The sequence below is a fragment of the Patagioenas fasciata genome, chromosome 6, assembly GCF_037038585.1.
Source record: "Patagioenas fasciata isolate bPatFas1 chromosome 6, bPatFas1.hap1, whole genome shotgun sequence".
In the NCBI taxonomy this organism is placed as follows: domain Eukaryota; kingdom Metazoa; phylum Chordata; class Aves; order Columbiformes; family Columbidae; genus Patagioenas; species Patagioenas fasciata.
In genome coordinates, this window is record NC_092525.1 from 7,703,287 (window position 1) to 7,723,042 (window position 19,756).

Consider the following 19,756-nt stretch of genomic DNA (forward strand, 5'->3'; position numbering starts at 1 on the left):
GAAATTGTAGTTTGCTGCAGCTATGATATTAGCAGGGTGTTGAGGGAGATCTTGGAACGCCTGTTTTGGGTTATGTGATTAAGTAGCACACATTCGTTTGCTGTTGTCAGTCAGAAATGTTTCTTTTCTGTTTTATTGACAACTAGCAAAAACATTCCATATGGAAAGTGAAATCTTGGTTTTAGGGCTGCTGCTCAAAATAAGATGTTAAAATTGATTGTAAAAGTGGTCCAAGGGTTTTCAATCAAACTGCGGTTCTTGGGTGTTAAGAATTGCGATGGTTTTGGTTTTTGCGCAGTGTTTGGCTGCCTTCCGCTCTCGCTGCCCGATGACTCCGCGTTGCGAAGAGAGCAGGAGCGGGGTTCTCTTTTGGATCTTAAACCACCGACGAGATGATTTAGGAAGGATGTAGACATGCAAGTGAATTAGTTCTTTCTTACTCTGCTTCCACGGTGATGAGCTGACTCCTTTCTCTGCGTACGCTGGCGGAAGGGTAGGCTCACTTTGTTCAGTTTGTCTTGAAGTGAAAAGACGCCAGACGGAGCGAAATGGGTTTGCGGTTCGTGGGCTGCGAGGTGCAGGTGGCCAGGTGCACCTGAGCCCAGCTGCAGGGTGATTGCACAGGGGCAGCTGAAGCCTGGAGCTGAGCCCGGCGTTCGGGCGCCCTTTCCTCACTTATCTGCACAGCCAGGGCTGAAGGCAGCACGTTTGTTGGTCAGGTTCTCATCGTAGATGGGAACACAACTCATTAATACTTGCTGGTAAAGTCATGCAGAATTTGCAGGGCTGATAAATGGGAAATAGTAACTCTTAATTTTGGTAATGACCAGCTTTCTCAGTGTTTTTCACTTGGCTGTAAGCAGAACCTCGGACTGTCATTTCTGCAAAACCTCTTCTCGCAGTAAGAGCGCTTTGCAGCAGGGTGTCCACTCCGGTTTGGGTGGCGGGTTTGTGGCTGTGAGAGCCCCGCTGTGATTTCGGAAGCGACAGCTCCTCGAGCTGACCCGGCAGCGGATGGAGCCTTCGCGTTGGCTGGGGAATGTGCGCAAGCGTTGTTTTAACTGCAGAAGTCGCTGCCAAAAGTAATGGAAGAGAAGGCAAAACGATGCTTCTGAAGAGCTAAACTGTATTTTAAAAAACTTTTAGCACTCTTGAGTCATTGAAATTCAGTGTTAATGCAGCGTGCTGTGAGCAAGGGAAGAGATTCTGTGTTCTTGCAGAGAGAATCAGTCTGGCCGTGTTGGAGATCAACACAAACTGCTGCCTCCCCGTGCGGCAGAGCCTCTGGACTGTGTGCTTGGGATCCTTCTGCTCCCCAGGACGCTCCGTTCGGTGTGGACGTGCTGCAGGTGATGCTCCGTAAGCACGGAGTTCTTCAGCGCTGGATTGGGAAGACACAGTTTGCCTTGAATTTCTCTGTCATTTCTCCTTTTTATTTCTTTATTATTATAAATTTGGAGACAAATCAGAGCATGGAAAAATGCATGACCTGCTGGCTTTTTATTTCCTGGCGCAAACAAAGTGTCTGTTTGTGTGCCTAGACCCCTTTTTCTCTTATCACATAAAGGAGAACAGGGACTATATATCTTTGGAATCAGGAAAAACTGATGTGTTTGCTGCTGTCTATTACTGTGGAAAGGTTGGATTTTTTACATGAAGTTTAGGTGGATTTTATGTTAACTTGTTCTTACATAGCTGTGTGGTGGAGCAGAAGGGCCATTCTCGTGGTTCAGATCTTGTGGAAGTCTGAACTCCTGTGTGCTCCAGTACAGAGCAAAGCTTGGATCAGGGTGAGAGGTAAATTCAGAACAATGTAGGCGTTTCCATTTTTCCCCTCTGGTGCGGTATCCGCTGTCCTCAGTGTGAGTGGTAGCTAATCCGTGGCAGAAGGAATAGCAGCGCTGCCCGCTGCAGCCGAGCGGGCGAAGGTGTGGGTGCTGAGCGGCGGGCGAAGGTGTGGGTGCTGAGCGGCGGGCGAAGGTGTGGGTGCTGAGCGGCGGGCAAAGGTGTGGGTGCTGAGCGGCGGGCGAAGGTGTGGGTGCTGAGCAGCGGGCAGGACGCTGCGCTGGGGCCTCCGCGGGGCCGAGCTGCTCGCTCGCGCCTGGGGCTGAGCTCAGGTCACAACGCCAGTTAGTGGGATCCTGTCACTACTTCGAAAATGCTGTTGTATTAGGTTTCTTGAACTAGGTAAAGCCAGAGTATAGGGCTGGAACAACGTGCAGGTGTTTTGTTTGAAAGGAAAACGTTGTAAATGTTTCATTATCTAGTCTTCATTTTAAATACTTTCACAAAGGGGCTCATTTGTACATGCAGTAGTGAGTTGATGCTTTGAGTTGCCATGGTGTGACAGCCGGAGCGAGCGGGGTGTAAGGTGGTGGTGGGGGCAGCAGGATTTATAGTTGTGGGTTCGGCTTTAAACAAAACATATCAGCCGCTCCAAACATCAAACTGCCTTTTAAGGTATTTTTTAAGGGAGTTGTGTGAGTGTTCGTAGTATTGAATGTGGAATTCTCAAAACACCCTTATGGGATAGCACTATTGTCCTAGTTTTGCAAGTAACTACTTTGTCTTGCTTCCCTGGGTGGCTTGCTCAAGGTTACACAATAATGCTCTGGTGAAACAGGGAATTATGTCCAAATGTTTGATGTTTAACACTTGAAATACAATTTCTGGATGACCCTTTCCTAACAGAAATGAAAGACATATACCTTTCCTGTCATTCTGCTGAAATGAATGAAATTGTAAGTGTTAGTACTCTGATTTTGATCAATGCTTTTAATTCTGTTTACTGCTTCTTTTTCTTTTCAGGCGTGTACTGGCATCGAAAATATCGATGAAGCTATAACGTTGCTTGAACAGAATAACTGGGATTTAGTGGTAAGTGTTCTAAGAAAATGACTTCACAGATCAACCTCATGTAACAGGGGTGTCCGTCTTGCTGAGACTGATCTTTGTTCCACGTTGGGTGTGTTTATGGTGGGGCAAGCAGGTTCTGTGCAGAGCGTTTCTGCTCTGCTAACGCTTCATTACCAAATCAACGCAATATTGGACTGTATATACCCTGATACATGATTGCCTTCATGCCTTTGTGATTTGTTTCTCTTCCTTTAAATCGATGTTTCATATTGTGTTTGGTTTCCTTTTGGTTAATTGTATGCATAGTATTATCAAGGGTGGCATTTCTAGAAGATATCCTGTGTATACACACAAGATTAATGAAGATTTCGGTGCCTGTGGAAGAAATGGAGAATAAAATCACTTCAATCTTTCATATGCTTTTAGTTCAGAAATAAGATAGTTGCTCTTCTATTTTCCGTTGTTGCACAGAACGGAGTCAGAGAGGAAGGCCATACGTTATTTAGATTGGGTGTTTTCCAGGCGCAGTTGTACACAAACAAAAACCACAGCGAACAACCTCATCCCCAAACACTCTGTCTTCTGTTTGTGACAAGGTTCAGTACACAGACAAATAGGAGGAAACCAATAAACCGAGCAAAACAGTCTGAGGTATTTTAAGACTCTGCATAGGATTATCAGGATATAGAAAGTAAGTATTAATCCATTTTCTTAAGGTTTGCAAGTCTAAAATAGAACCAACTTAATTAACAGGCAAGTGATCTTCATTTGAACTGTAATCCCTTTGATTTCCTTTTTTTGGATCAGTCCAAATTGTTAGAAAATGACTTAAAGGAAATAAAAGAGATTTTCCAAAATCGCCTGTAGATACAGTTTCGACTGTGTGCCACATGGCATTCCCAGTTTATTGTTTAGAGTCTTCTGTTTTAGTAATTACAAACGAAGTGTCAAAGAGGTCAGGATGGGGTTTTCAACTGAGTTTGTCAGAATGAGTATTCTGTTTCTTTTAAGGCATAACGATTAAAATGACGTGTGATATTGTAGCCCGCTGTAAACAAGCACTATGTACTCCAAACACCGGAAACCAGATGTTCAAAATGAATGTTGACCAAGGTGTCCGGGGTCTTTCTTTTGCAATGCCGTGGTATAAGCAAGAGCGAGGCACCGGCCAGCGAAAGGGAGCACGCGTCCTCAGTGTCTGCAGACAGGGAGAGCCGTGTGTGTTGAGTTAAACCACCCCCGTCGTACCAGTGGTACCAGTGACCGTGCTGTGGCGCGGGCGGTTCTGAACGTGCAGGTGTTGGTGGGGAGGTGGGGAGCAGCCGAGATCTTCTGTCTCTTCTGTGACTGGTTTGCCCTGCACAAGCTCTGATGTGGTGTCTCTGTACGTTTTTGTGATCCATTTGAGTTAGTCTGCCTCCAGAAACCAGGTGATTAGTGTAAGCCTGGCACGCGGCCGTTTCTGTTCCTCAAGCATGGGTCGGCGTTGTCAGATGTTCAGCAGCAATTTGTTTCATTGCAAGTGGGCTGCATTGCGGGGACTGGGGACCCTGGGCTGCACGTTATGGTGATTATGTTCACCATGTTGGCCCCTTTTATCTTGTACTGTGACCTGGCGTTTCCTTCGCTTGGAAGCTGCGTACGGAGTATGGCACACACTGGGCAGCGCTCGCTGGTGGCCCGGGAGGCGCGCACGGTGTGCTCCTCTCGTCAGGACTAGATCTGAGGGGCTTTCACTGCGAGGAACGCGGGCCTGTCTGTGTAATAACGACAGCATTCTCCCTGTGGTCAAATGAACAGTCACGTCTGCCTGTGGGAACTAGAGGCTTGTGCCCCAGTGTTTTTAAGGAGCATTTAAAGTGTAGTTCTAGACAGGTGTCCTCTTCTGGATCTCGCTGTCCCGTTGCCATGTTGTTGTCCGCTCAGTTTGTGCCCTGGGTTGCCCGGGCAGCATTCGGAGCTCTGCTGCTGGCCGGGCCGAGGAGGAGGCAGCGCTGAGTAAGGGAACGACAGGTAATGTGGGCGGATGGGCGTCCTGGGGCACCGAGCCTGTTCCCCAGCAAATACAGGACTTGCAGGTTTTTGTGTGTCCAATTGCAGCATTAGTCTCTTCTAGTAGGACACAAAGTGTATGTGAACTTCTGTTTTACAAAGGGCTACAGAAATCTCTGTTGGAAGTCTTTGATGTACTTTCTCTTAAATTAGGGAGCCCTGCTTGGAAAAATAATTTGATTTTTAAATTCTTTTTATTTCCAGTTTTTTTGCAGCTCACAAAGTGACGTGTCTGATTCTTTTAGTAAGCACCAATGTGTGCCGTGTGTTTTATGCAGCTGTGTGGCAACTCAGAATCGGAGAATCATTTTGGTTGGAAAAGACCTGTAAGATCATCAAGCCCAACTGTTAACCCAACACCGCCAAGTCCACCTCTACCCCATGTCCTGAGAACCTCATCCGGTCTGTCCAGCCCTCCAGGGACGGTGGCTCCAGCACTGCCCTGGGCAGCCTGTTCCAATGCCCCACAGCCCTTTGGGGAAGAAATTGCTCCTAATGTCCCATCTAAACCTGCCCTGGTACAATGAGCGAGTCCAATGAACACAAGCAATTTACCATTCGATTACAAAAACTGAAAATCGAGGAAAACAGAAAAAACAACTATCTAATTTTTAAAAACCCCCACGGTTAGTAAATTAATTGTTTCTGTTTACTTTGGAATGCCTTTGTCTCGTAGATTTTCTTGTATATTTTCTACATTGAAGACCGTATGAAACATGCAGCTCATTAGGCAGTTGCAGCACGGTACGGCTTTTCGCATAACTGTGTGCACAGTCATCTGTTGAACAGACAGAACAAGACACCACCGCTAGCGTGTGTGGAGGAAACTCAGGTTGTTTGCTAGCAAATGCAGAACACGAGCGCTGCCCTGTGCCCTCGGTATCGCCCTGCAGGGGGGCGAATCGGCTCTGGTGGCAGCAATGGAGCCCCTACCAAATCCAAACGGCTTTCTTCTGCGACTTCTAACAATGGTGATGGCTGATACCTCGGGCGATGCAGGGACGTGTTCAACGTCACTTCGTGTGGCTGCGGCTGGTCCCGCTGTGTCTCCGCATCAGCCGGGGTCCGGCGCCTGCGGGCAGTCACAGAGCGACCCCAGTTTAGAGTAAATGGAGCCAAACCCAGTAAAAACGTCACTTACACCTTCTGACACCAGCAAGCAAGGAAACAAACATCCTGAAGGCAGAGCAGAAGTAGCAGTGCCTAGCCTGTGTGCTGGGATCTTGTGATTGTTTTGAATAACGCTGTTGTTTTGTTACACACGTCGATCCCTTGGGTTTTTTTCCTTGAAAGCTCAGGTGGCCTTTGGGTTAGATTTCCGGCTCGGGTGACCCTGTGCTCTGTCGCGGAGGCTGAGGAACGCTGCGTGGATCGTGCTGGCATTGCGGTGGCTCATGATTTTTTAAGGAAAGCCGTGAAAGCTGTAATCAGTGCTGGAGCTGCTGATACTGCGTAAATACCCAGGAATCACAGTGCTCCTTCCCCCTGTAACAAAGAGGCTGGGAAGGGGCCAGTTTCTCTGTTCTCTGTAGAGAAACATTTGAAAACTGAAATCAGTGGTTTTCCTCGTCTGTAGTCTACTATCCCCAAAGTTTATTACATTATTACATCCCTGTGGATCTTACCTGGACTACTCAGGTACAAAAAACCCTCTCAAAATGCACTTTGCCAGATAATTGCTAAGTTGTGTGCTACACCCGAGGGAGGTCCGGCTTCTTCAGTTCATTTGTCTTTTGTTTTCCGTTTTTGTCCTAAGGCAGATGAATGTGTAAGAAATTCAGACTCTTCCTCCCTGGTAAATCATTGCATCTCCTTGCAGGGGCAAGGGCCTTGTCTGGGAATTTGGTGAGAGCAGTGTGGTTTCCTTGAGCCGCGCTCTGCTGGGACCTCGTGCTCACTTCATGAAGGCGCCGTGAAAGCCGCGGTGCTTGGGAGGACCCGAGCGCTCGGTGTGGAACGCGGGCTCTGCAGCCTCGTTCTTGTCTCTGTTTTCAAGGCGCTGCTAAAATGTTAACGTTATACAATTATTTGTGTAGGAGGGGACTGACCGTATTCAGCGCTCACCATGGTTGAGTGGATTGAGGCCAAGGGATGTGCACTTTACAGCTTTATGGCAACCGTGAATTAAAATTAAATACAGGAATTAGTTTGTCCTTCAGTTTGAGGGCAGTTGTTCGGGAGGATGGCAGAACTGACGGCTCTCAAGGAGGCAGGGATTTTCTTGTTTTTAGTTTAAGCCAGTTAGGAGTCGTGGCTTCAAACGCGTTTTCTTGAGTGCTGTTTCACGTGTACTTTGCGGTTCTGTTGGTTCGTCAGGAAGGACTAATTTAGACGTTGCCGTCTGAAGGAGTGTGCGATCAGGAAAGTCTCCCACAGGGTAGAACTGGTATTGCTTGGGCAAAGCATCTTCTAGACGGACACCTTTGTCCTGTTAAACTGGGAGAATCCTTCAGTATCTGTGAAGAAATCCGTGTCTTCCACCTCGTCACCATTTTAGCAAATGTCATGGTTAACTTGCAGTGTATCGGATTGTTTTCTAGACACTGAAGGGATCGTGTTAATCTAAATTAGTTCATTTTGTTTCATAACCCTGGATTTTATTTCTTGACAGGAGAAGCGTGCTTTATTTGCTGGCGGATGGCAGAGGTGTTGGTTGAGCTGTGCAGCAGTGGTTTGTAGCCATGTGTGCGTGCTGCTGCGTATGGAACTTTAACCTCTGGCCAGAGAGGGAGCTGAGGAGGCTTTTGGTAAAGCTTTGCTGTCACCGCTGTGCAGTAACGTGAGCGCTGCGTCTCCTTCCCAAATAACAGACAGGATTTAGTTACTGAAGAACTTAACTCCTCTGGTTAAGCTTTTTCTTGCCTAGTGATCAAATAAGCAGTGGGACTGGTACACTTGACTTTCTGATGGTGGAAAAAGACTCTTGTTTCTGTAACACAGAGTTTGGTGGTGTGAGAATGACCAAGCGCAGCACCTGGGGTCCCTGTAGTGCCTGGTAGCATTGCAGCAGCAACACCCACCCACCTGTTTTACAGATACTGCTGTTCAAAGGCTCGTACCTCTGTATTGGCAGGCTCCATGAGGATTGCTTAGCATGGGTGTGTCCCGAGACATGCGGGTTTCAGAGCAGATCTGTAGCCAGCACGAAGAGTGAAGTGTCGGTGAGGGGGTGCCCGTGCGCGGTTCGCAGGGCGTCGCTCTGCGGCCGGCGGCGCTGGCGCAGTCGTGTAGACGCGTGTTCGACACGTCACCGGTCCGTCGTGCGGTCGCGCTGGGCCGTACGGGGAAAACGAGCTCAGTTATTTCATTGGGGAGCCACCGTCTGTGCCAACGCTGACTGTCCTGCAGGTGAGCCGGAAGCATGAAAGATGTTACCACAGGACCCAGGGGCCATCTAGACCCGTCAGATTTCGGAGCAGGGTATTTAACAAATGGATTTACTTGTAATATTGCTGAATATCTTGACAGTTCTTCCTGGTTTTATTTGAGTGAACGTGCTTTGTCTGCTCCTGGAAGAGCTGGGTTGTCGGGGTGGCGCGTGGGCTGTCAGGGGTGTCCGGAGAAATGCTGGGGGACAAACCGGAGGTTGTGTGCTTCGGCTTGACATTCTCCGCTTTTCAAACGTATAGCTAAATCTTGTGTACTCGTTCTATTAGTATTGATCAGCGATTGGGCCGTGTGCTGACTGTGGTTTAACAGGCTTTATGTTTTCACAGCTTTTCGGTGGAGGTGGCGCTTGCTGAGAGCTGGGATGTTGTAACAACCTGCGGTATTGAGAAGAACACGATTTTAAAAGGGAACAAAAAGCGTGTTGCTGTGGGGGGCTGTCCCAGCTGCGCATTTTAGTGTTGTCATTCAAATTTGCATAAAGTAATTAGGAGAAGGGTAGAAGTGTGGGAGTTCAGCACACAGATCCTTTTCAGGCATAACCTTGGTTTTATCTGACTCCTGCTGTCCAGCCTCATGTTTTAGGAGTAACAAAACACCTTTTGATGTCAAGCAGCAGCATTCCTTTCTAGTAAGTCAGAAGGGGAAGCAGTATTAGTGTAAAAAGTTGTGATGTTAGTGACATATATGTGTCTACTCCTTTCCCTTCCTATACGAATGAGTTTTGAGTCAATAGTTCAGAATAGATTATTTTCCTTTACTCCTGCTGAGATAGAGTTTCAGCTCAGATACCGATACATAAACTTCTTCTAAATCTGTCCCTGTTATTTGTTTTCATTGCGCTAGGAAAATAAATCCAGTTATGAATGTGTGATCGAGGTTGGGCTTTGTTTGGGGGATTACGCGGTGACAATGTGAAATTACAGGGCTGTGTGAACGTTCCCCCCGGGCCGCAGGAGCGTGTGTGCCTGCTGAAAGGCTTCCCAGCGCAGTTCCGCGTGGCGCAGGGGCTACGGGAAGCTGCCGGAGCCTCCGAGGAGGTGGGGAGCAATGGGAAACCACATCTGGAGTGCTAATTGTGAACTATTTCAGCGCGTGCTCGCTTGCTGATGAAGTGAATCATCTGTATGGGTATATTCATGTGGTGTTTTTTGATGAAATGTTGATTTTTTGCTTTATTAGCAATTCTATTGTTTTGCAGTTTTTCATCAAGTATGTTTGTTGTAAAGAAAGCAAGCTGAAATAAAGCAGAATGCATAGAAGACATGTCATTGTAGTTCAATTACAGCTTTTGGTTAAATTTTAACCACGATGGGGACAAATGTTGGCGTTGTGTGGAGGCTCGGTGGGTGTAGCTCCCCGTCTGGCGCTGGGAGGTGCTGTGGGACCCGCAGAGCGGGGGGCGCCAGCACGGGTGACACGGGTGACATGGGCTGCAGGCGGCCTGGCTCGCTTTCTGCAACGTGGACTCTCAGCAGCCATTGCTTGCTGAAGCAGTGGGTCCAAAGGAGCTGTGTGTGGGAAGGTGATAGCATATCTTCCGAGGGAAAAGCCTCTCGGCTGAAACGATGGGTGTTTCTGCAGGTTTTATGGGGTTCCTCGTTCAGAACAGCACGCTGCAGACGTGGCTGTGACAGGAGGCTTAGGCTGCGTGAAGCTGCACGGGAGCCACGTTCCTCTGCCTGGGAGTCTCGAAGTGCAGTCGGGAGTCTGGGGGCACAACAAGGCGATTGCATTGCAGCCCGTTTCAGTAAACCTCGGTTTCACTAATCCCGACTGACCGCGCTGTTTGACTCGCACTTGCAGTCGGTTTTTTTTAGGAAAACGTCTGGTGTTTATTCCCAAATGATCTCCTTTTCTGTTGCTGCAAACCAATCCCAATGGAAGTCTGTCCACAGTTCCTGGCATCGCTGTGTCAGGAGGCCGGGACAAACGTTTTGACAGCTCTGCTCTGGCATTACCCATTACTGTCGGTTCTGCTGAAAATACAAACCCAAATTAGTATTTGCCAAAAAGAAAGTTATTAGAGGACCGTTATTTCGCAGGCTTTGCGGTTGTTGCGGGAATACCTGCGCACAGCAGCCCCCGCGCTCCGGTCGCTGTGAGGACGCCTCTGTGCTCCACGGGCGCTCAGACCTTGGCGCCGCTCCTGCTCCGCTGTGCTGCTGTGTGTAAAACACGCTCCTTTGTCGCACAGATTTGTGGTTTGGAAGCCATTTACGGTTCACTTTTGCGTTTTCGCTGCTTTCACACACGTTTTGTCTCACTAATGCTTTCCTTTATCCCTCATCGTGTGATGAGCTGTTCCTCCTCTCTGGGTAACGTGTGTTCGGCTTGGGGGTTTGTTTCCGTATTTCTTTAAGTTGCCCATTGAACAAAGCGTTTGGAGCTTCATCATCCGTTTGTTTTGTTTGAATACCAAATAAAAAATGGGCTTTAAATCTTTAGGATAAACAGTTTATAACAGAAAGCAACAAAATTAGAGTAAGAATATTGTATTTCAGGGGAAATGTCACAGTCCAAATTAGGAGTAGAATTAATTGCAATCAAATTGCAATTGTAAGCAGAGTAGTATAAGTGACCGTTTTGGTGCTGTGGGATATACCAGAAAATACAAAATAGAAGAAATAGTTTTTCTCGTGTGTTCTAGATTGCTTAATGAGGGTCTTCTAGTGCATTTCAGTACACTTTCAGCTTTTAAAAACCTGTTATTGTTTAAATTCAACAAATCCTGAGTGACCCTCAGACCAGATGGGCTGGTAGCACAGATCAGTGCTGGCTGGTATTTCCAAGCCAGGACCGCTGCCGTTCTCAGCTCTGCGGGACCCAAACCACTCTGTTCGTCTTGCACCGAGGTCTGGTATGTGGGATTTGGTGCTAGATTCACTTGTGTAGTCAGGATGAGGCATAATCTGAGAGTAAATGCTGGAAGGTCAGTCAAATATTAAAATGGGTTTCCGTTTGGTTTGTTTTGTTTGTTTATTTGTGGTTTCTTGTTAGTTTGTTTCTTTGTAGTGTGACAAAACCAAGCAACCATTTTGGGCGGTATTTCCGAGGTCCCGAGGGCCGCCTTCGCCGCCACCGCGAGAGCGCGAGAGCTTCCTGGGCGCGTGGGTGGTAGCAGGGAGACCTGAGATCATAGGGAGAAAAGGCAAAGTGAGCAGGGAAGACGCAAAATGCAGGATTGTCCTTGTTGTTTTGGCTTACCAGAGATTTAAAACCAAAAGTAAAATCTGTATCTGTAGCATTTGGGGAAGAATGTAATTTTTTGGAAGTCATAATAAATGAATCCTTCCATCAAATAAAGCTCTTACTGAGTTTCCTAGAGCTAATTACATGTGTTGGTTATGATGCTATTACATTCAGTGGAATAGAACAAACACAATATAATGACTGGAAATCTGAATGTGTCAGACCTACAGAAAATGGGGGCTGGAAGAAGATACCCATGAGCAAATGAGCCCATGGCGAAGTGCAGCTGGTTGAAGCAGTTGATACCATTTGGATTTTGGATCAAATCATCTACTGTGGTGTTTCCTATGACCCCGTGTCTATTTCTCATTTCTGTGTTGTTTGTTTAATGTAAACCTTCTTAATTTTCAGCTCAGCAAATGTGAAGCCCAGTGTGGCCTTTGTGAAGTGGACTGGAGTGGTGTTACTTGCTGAATTCAGTCAAACCTAAATAGGGCTTTTACAATTCTGTGTAGGATGCTTTGGACATGACCTCGTACTGGTTGCATTAAGCTGGTACAGCATTTAGCTCAATGAAACCCGTGCAGCTTTCCCGTGTGAACGGTGTTTACGTCTCTCTTGCCTCCCCTTCTGGAAGGGTTGTTCCTCCAGCGTCGTGCTGCTTGAGCTTCATTTCCTCTTTTGCCTGGAGACGTGGTTTCTAATGCCCCATAGTGAAGGCTGATCTGTGCTTCCGGGGCTCCGTTTCACTCAGGTTGTTTCTGGTGCGGAGCCTGCGGCTCCTGCCCGGTGGCTCTTGCTGTCCGCTGGGCCGGGCTTTGCACAGGGGGGTTTGAAGGGTCCGTGTCTGGCAGCCAGGCCTGCTGAGGGTCTGGAGATGGGCAGGAGGGCCAGGATCGCCCACCGCCCCCTCTGCAAAGGCCTTAACTGCGCTTTAAAGCATGGAGATAATTCATCTAAACGTCACTGGAAATAAAACCTCCCATCTGTAGTTGAGGAGGAGGAAGGATTTCCCCGCCTTGTTTAACTACACAATCGTTATATGTAGACTTCTGTTTTTAAATAACCTGATTGGCAAATCTAGTCCGTTTTCAAATTTAGTGGTAACTACCATGTATTTTGAACTGGGAGTTCAGGTTTTGTGCTGTCTAAAATACCACATTTGTAATTATTCATAGGGCACTCATTACCCTGGGATGAGAGTCCCTGTAAGATCTGCTTAATTGCTTGTAAATGGTTACTACTATAATTGCGTATTTTGGGAGAAGTCATCAAAGTTGTTGATTCATCAGGTTATTAAGAAATGGTTCTTCTTGTTTTTCTCACTAACACTGTTTTGTACTCATCAGAGATGGTCACATCTAGTCAGAAGTGACCTGTCTATTTGAGTTAATATTCCTTTATATCTCACAGTCTGCGTCACAACATTCTATAGGCACTTAAATAATTTCAGTTTGTTTGTAGAATGCCACAGAGTTTCTGGGTTGCACAAACTATTGATGAGTTTGGTAACCGTTTATTAACCCTATTGCTTTACTGTTTGCTGCGTTTGCAGGAAACAACAGAGTTAGATTTAATATGTTTTGATTCCGGAAGCTTGCTGCTGAAACAAACACCCCAAAGAAGTATTGCTATTTGAACCTTTGTAATATTGGACCAATAAGTGCCAATTACATCATATCAATTCCTGGATACGTGACTAATATCCGTAGCCAAAGTGTATCTATCAAGAATAACTAAATTTGGCTTGTAATTTCCTGAAATAAATGGTGGGCCTGGTGATGTTTGGATGTTGTCACTGAGACAGTAACTGTGTCCTTGTGCTCCTCCGCTCGCAGTTGGAGCGGCGTTCCCGGGCGGTTCGTGTGGGTAGCCCTGGGCACGCCGGCGTGTGCCGGTGTGTGCCGGCGTGTGCCCGGCGTGTGCCGGTGTGCGAGCGCGGGGCGGCCGCGCTTCCCGGGCAGCACGTGCTGCAGCGCCCGATCGGGAGATGAGAAACGTGCTGAGCCAGATGTGCTATCTTTATATTTCATAACTCATAAACAGATTTACTGTACCTGTCATAACAGTTGTTTCAAGGGTAATAGGTCTTTTAAACTAGTCTGTGTTAGTCACACGGGCTGGTTTTGGTGATCGAATGATCCCCATTTGGGAAGACAAACAAATGTAATATCTTTGAGCGTTTCCTTAACCAGAGACCTGATCCCTTCTCAGAGGGGACTGCACAGGGGAAGAGCAGCCTGGAGCTGGCACAGCCTGCATCCCGTGCAGTCCTAAAGCAGATGGCCGTTCCCTTCTCTTATTTCCTTTGCAGGGTCTACATAGAGATGTCTTGTAAGAACATGGGTATTTCATATTTATGCCATACCTACCTGTGCACTGCTACCATTTGCCGTCTACATAATTTTAGTCTTCCATCTTGCTTAACAAACAGTATACAGACTCTTTATTTTTACTATGTGGTTAATAGAGGTTTTTCCATCAAAAAAGTACATAATTCTGCTGCTGTTTTTTCTTACTTCTCTGCCCCTTAAATGTCATCAGGTTTAGAAAGCTGGGGACGTGAAGAGGCGAGTTACTGGGTTTTAAAGAAGATAGCTGGGAGCCTCTATGGTATTTAACCCCTCTAACTAGGCTTAGAAGAGGTTTGGGCTGACTTAACCCCCGGAGACTGAGGCGTGAGCCCGGGCAGGAGCAGCCTGGCAGTGCCGTGTTGTGCGACGTTTCTTCAGGGCCGAAGCGGCTTCCTGGGGCGAGGGGACTGGGACAAAACCCCCCGTTGGCTCGCTGTCCTACAGATGCAAAATAAAGGATAGTTTTGTCTTTCAGCCGACTTCACCTGTTGATTGATGGGAATGGAACGTATGTTGCTGGAGAGTATGGGGTAGGAAACCAATCCAGAGAAACCCAAACAAACCAAACCCTCCTGCTTTTTCCTGGAGGTTTGTTAGATGAGTGTGATCAAGAGCTATGTGTGACTGCAAAAACCACAGTGATGACAAATGAGACATGTTAACATGAAACCACTGACTACTGCTGTGTGTGGCGGATAAACCGATTTAAAAACTGATCTGGTAGGAAGCTTCGTTTCCACTGTAATTTGATACAGCCGTATGGTAGTTGCTGTAGCTGACAGATGCCTGCGACCCTCTTCCTTGTCTGCTTTTTAAAATGTTATTTATGCGATGTTTAGCCATGAATACATGACAAATCTTATTGCAATATCGTGGTTACTTAGCTGAGTTCAGCAGAAATACTTTTTGATTTTATGTAGCCTTAGATATTAATGGAAATGGTAAAAATTCATGCTTATATGTGCATAGAAAAATAAAGCGTAGTGTCTAAAATTGGGCAATATTAAGATTTGTGTTTATTAAGCACTCATCCTGACTTACATATAATTTCAAAGTTTATACAAGCTTCTCTAGCATCAGGTGTGGTATAAATGCAGTAGCAGTTTCTGCAGCGTGAAACGGAGCGATGCTGTTAGGGCTGAGGGCACAGTTTTGTCAGGAGGAGGTTTTGACCTTTAACGGCAGCACCTTGTGGCTGTTTTAAAAAGAATGCGTTTCAATACGGGATAGAATTCATTGGAATATTTGTATAGGTAATAACTCTGTAATTTCGAATGAGCCCACATCTGAGTGCAGCTTGCCAGGTTTGTACTGACACACCTGCCAGTAGCGTTTTGTTTATTCTGATGATCTGGGGTCATATTTAACAGCATAAACTTTTCTTGAAAGAGATTTTCTTTTACCTGCAGACTGTTTGGGTTGGGGCGATGGTTCCTGTCCTTCTGCGGGTGAGGGGTGGTGTTTGGGAGCAGCAGCGGCCCAGGGGTGCAGGGCCATGGGGCGCTGTGCTCTGCAGCGGCCGGGGGCACAAGACCATGGGGCGCTGTGCTCTGCAGCGGTCGGGGGCGATGGGGCGCTGTGCTCTGCAGCGGTCGGGGGCACAGGGCCATGGGGTGCTGTGCTCTGCAGCGGTCGGGGACGCAGGGCCATGGGGCGCTGTGCTCTGCAGCGGTCGGGGGCGCAGGGCCATGGGGCGCTGTGCTCTGCAGCGGTCGGGGGCGCAGGGCCATGGGGCGCTGTGCTCTGCAGCAATCGGGGCCATGGGGCGCTGTGCTCTGCAGCGGTCGGGGGCGCAGGGCCATGGGGCGCTGTGCTCTGCAGCGGTCGGGGGCGCAGGGCCATGGGGCGCTGTGCTCTGCAGCAATCGGGGCCATGGGGCGCTGTGCTCTGCAGCGGTCGGGGGCGCAGGGCCATGGGGCGCTGTGCTCTGCAGCAGCCGGGGGCGCAGGGCCATGGGGCGCTGTGCTCTGCAGCAATCGGGGCCATGGGGCGCTGTGCTCTGCAGCGGCCGGGGACGCAGGGCCATGGGGCGCTGTGCTCTGCAGCGGTCGGGGGCGCAGGGCAATGGGGCGCTGTGCTCTGCAGCGGTCGGGGGCGCAGGGCCATGGGGCGCTGTGCTCTGCAGCGGCCGGGGGCGATGGGGCGCTGTGCTCTGCAGCGGCCAGGGGCGCAGGGCCGTGGGGCGCTGTGCTCTGCAGCGGCCGGGGGCCATGGGGCGCTGTGCTCTGCAGCGGTTGGGGGCGCAGGGCCATGGGGCGCTGTGCTCTGCAGCAGCTGTTGGCCCCGATCAGCGGTTTGTGAACACCCCAGACCCGCAGCGCGCGGGTTCAGAGGTTCGTGCGGGTCTGATGCCCCTGGGGACACCAGATCTCCTGTGTGCGTGCTCTCTGGCAGCCTGGGCTGTGCACAGTTAGCTCAGCTACCTGAAAGCTGCATGTTCGCTATACGTACGTACCAAGTGTGCAAAGTGTTAGACTTACTGAGCATGAACCATGCAAGCCCACCTGGGAAATCCATCACACACATCGGAGTCTGAGCTTCAGTTCACGTTCGTTTTCACTTAGACATCGTTTTTATTTCAAGCAGGTATTTCAATGACCAAGTTGTTTACCAAGAATATTCATGGAATGGAGAACATTTAATGGCATATTTTAAAGCAAACCAATCACTCTTTATAGCATATTATAGAAGTTCAGGTTTATTTTTGTTGATCTGTGTGCTTGACTCAAAGTCTGTTTTCTCTTTCCAGGCAGCTATAAATGGTGTAATACCACAAGAAAACGGCATTCTGCAAAGGTAAGCACAAGGCTGAGGTAGCGCACACCGAGAACGGTGCTGCGTAGCAGATTTTTGTTCCCGAGTCCTAAAAGATGATGTAATTCTCCTTTTAAACCAGTTTCTAGAGCCACAAATTCAATTCCTGACAAAGCTGATTTAACATTCAGTTTTTCCTGTACTGATGGAGGACCAGCTCAAATAGTTATTCGAATTGGTTTGTTTTTAATGGATTGGTTGCTGGGCCGTTGTGCGCAGGGCTGTCTCTTTACCGAGTCTGCACTTTGGTAGATATCAGGACTGCCCCCCCGCCAAGGGCCTAAACATTTACAAGGCAAATCCACAGATGTTCCTGGTTAACTGTTTTTTCCCTATGCATTTTTAAAGGTATTGATGTTCTATGCTTCCCTTTCCCCAGCCAAAAATGCCTGTATTTTTGTAGTGTGGGTTGGTTTTTTTGGTAGTTGAGTTGCAGGCAGTAGATTCTGTGCTACATAAAGCAAGGTTGCTCCCTTCTGAAAGTGGCTTTACTGATTTTCCTTCAGCTTCTGAATTCACTTTTGACTTGTGTACTGATACCTGGATATTGGAGTCACTGAGGGGTGAGCTCCTAAGTGCCCGTGAGGCAGCTGAAAACAGCAGAACAGGAACTGAGCTACTTGAGAAAGACAGTAGAATAGTGCTTAAAATTCTGTTTAGAAAAATACTGAATATACTGTTTTAAAAAGTTTATTTTAATGATGAAAAAAGACATATGATGTAGGTGAAGTGGTGTTTTGGCATCTCCGTCAATAGTCACTAATGCTGTCACTAAAAGCGAGTCAGGTTTCGATCCGGGATAAAACCGTATCTGCTCAGTACAGTTACTAGAGGTTTATTTAGCGCAAGACCTGCCTCCTGCATTTGAGACCAGGCTGCTGGTGTTGGGCTCTCTTTCTGCCTGTGTTAGTCACTCCTGACGTTGAAGCGTTTCTGTTCAAGATCCTGAAGGGTCTGAAACATTACGAAGCCTTGGACAGTGTTTGTCACAGCGTTCTCCTGGAGAAACGTGCTGCTCGTGGGTGGGTGCGGCCAAACTGGCTGGGGTCCGGCCCCAAAGAGCTGTGGGGAGCAGAGCCACATCCAGCTGGTGCTGGGTCACGAGTGGCGTCCCCAGGGCTCAGCGCTGGGACCGGTGCTGTTTAATCTCTTTATCAATGGTCTGGATGAGGGGACTGGGTGCACCCTTAGTAGGTTTGCAGATGGCACCAAGCTGGGTGGAGTGTTGATGTGCTGGAGGGCAGGGGCCACACAGCGGGGTCTGGCCCGGCTGGATCGATGGGCTGAGGCGAATTGTCTGAGGGTCACCAAGGCCAAGTGCCAGGTCCTGCACGTGGGTCACAACAACCCCATGAACGTTCCAGGCTGGGGAAGAGCGGCTGGAAAAGGCCCTGGGGGTGTTGGTGGTGGGCTGAACATGAGCCAGCGGGTGCCCGGGGGCCAAGAGGCCACAGGATCCTGGCTGGGACCAGCACTGGTGTGGCCAGCAGGCCCAGGGCAGTGACCGAACCTGTGCTGGGACCTAGGGAGGACAAACTGTGAATCCTGCGTCCAGTTTAAGCTTTATTTCATATTCTAATTCCCATGTGATACTAGCCCAATGATGTAGAAAGGTGGTTGTTGTCATGGTGCCAATTTTTATATGGTCACAGCACTCCTGGAACAGGAAATAATCCTTCTTCTCAGGAAAATTCTGATATTAATTGCATAGTGAATTTTAGACTGAAATAGCAGCTTAAATTCTTATTTGTCACCTAAGCTGTTCTCCTACAACTCTTCTTTGTCACTGAAATGTTAATATTGCTGATATGAAAGTTATTTTCTAATGATGAACGAAACTATTTTCAGATGTGAGTGTAGTTTATTCCAGCGGTGTGTGCTGTGGGCCTCAGTAAGGGAACAATACTGTTGATTTTGCTTTGCTAACTTCTATTGAAACAGATGGAGCTGTTCTGTTCAACCCTCACCTGTGTGTCTTTCAGTGAGTACGGTGGAGAGACTTTACACGGACCAGCGTATGGCCCCACGAGCCATTCTGCAGCAGCTTCGTCACCTCCTTCCTCATCCTCAGCATTTCGCCACGTAGTGCCCTCTAGACAGATAGTGGAAAGGCAGCCTCGAATGCTCGACTTCAGGGTTGAGTACCGAGACAGGAATGTGGATGTGGTGCTTGAAGACAGCTCCACCGTCGGTAAGGGTTGGTGCAACTGAGCTGAAAACTGTTGTGGTAAAATGGTTAACACAAAAACAAATCAAAAAGACCCCGCCTTTCCCAATCCAAATCTTTAAAAAAGGCAAAGCAAAGCAGAACCCTTCAAAGAAGAAAAAGTTCCCCAGACAACGCAGCCTGCAGAGCTACTAACCATTTAAAGATCTCTTTGCAGCTTAAAAAACCCAAACAGGAACCCAATCAGCTCTGAAGGTTAGTATCTGTCAGGATTTACTTTGAAAACCCGTGTTCTTATAAACTTGCTTCAGAAACAAAACAGAGATTACTGATGAAGTTGAGGCATGAAAACGTAATTTGGGGTAGGATTAGTGTAGACACGATCTGCTAGTGAGCGGCTGATCTTGGCATTTCCTTTGCAGATCTGTACGGCATCTGGTCCTGTGTGGGATTAGAGGCAAGATTTAGAGGAATTCTGTCTGGTGTGAAGACGATTGTTGCATTACTTTCTGAATTTTTATTTGCCTTGTTTGTGCAAACTAAGTTTATTTTCTAAGTGTTAGTGTCTTTATCCGAAAACCGATGCATTTTGTAACAGCATTCTAGAAATATACCGTCGTTAGGATTGCAGGGGATGCTATTGCTTACGTTCCCCACACCAGGAGTTAATTTACTTTGGCTGTGGACGAAGAGTATTTTTTTTAATTTTTCATTTTTAGTGGAGACTCTATATAGATCAAAGTAAGGGAACTGCTTGAAGAAATAGTTTATCAAAACAGTTCTCAGTGCTGCAGCCTTATGTCTGGGATGAGATTTTGAAATGAAACTCTTGATTTGCCTTTTTAGCATTGGATTTGGTGTTGGCTGGTGCCACCTAGTGGTGATGGGTTTGAATTCCCGATCAGTGTTCCACGTTTTCTGCTGCACTGCCCTG

At 47.7% G+C, this 19,756-nt stretch overlaps 1 protein-coding gene across 2 annotated transcripts in view; it reads left to right on the forward strand.

Moving 5' to 3' along the window:
- Positions 1–19,756, forward strand: part of FAF1 (Fas associated factor 1) — a 155,555-nt gene that overhangs the window by 18,391 nt on the left and 117,408 nt on the right. For both annotated transcript variants that reach the window (XM_071809880.1, XM_065842071.2), the window contains 3 exons: positions 2,809–2,877; positions 16,591–16,637; positions 18,638–18,846. In XM_071809880.1, coding sequence (XP_071665981.1) covers positions 2,809–2,877; positions 16,591–16,637; positions 18,638–18,846 — 325 coding nt within the window. The remainder of the gene's footprint in view (positions 1–2,808; positions 2,878–16,590; positions 16,638–18,637; positions 18,847–19,756) is intronic.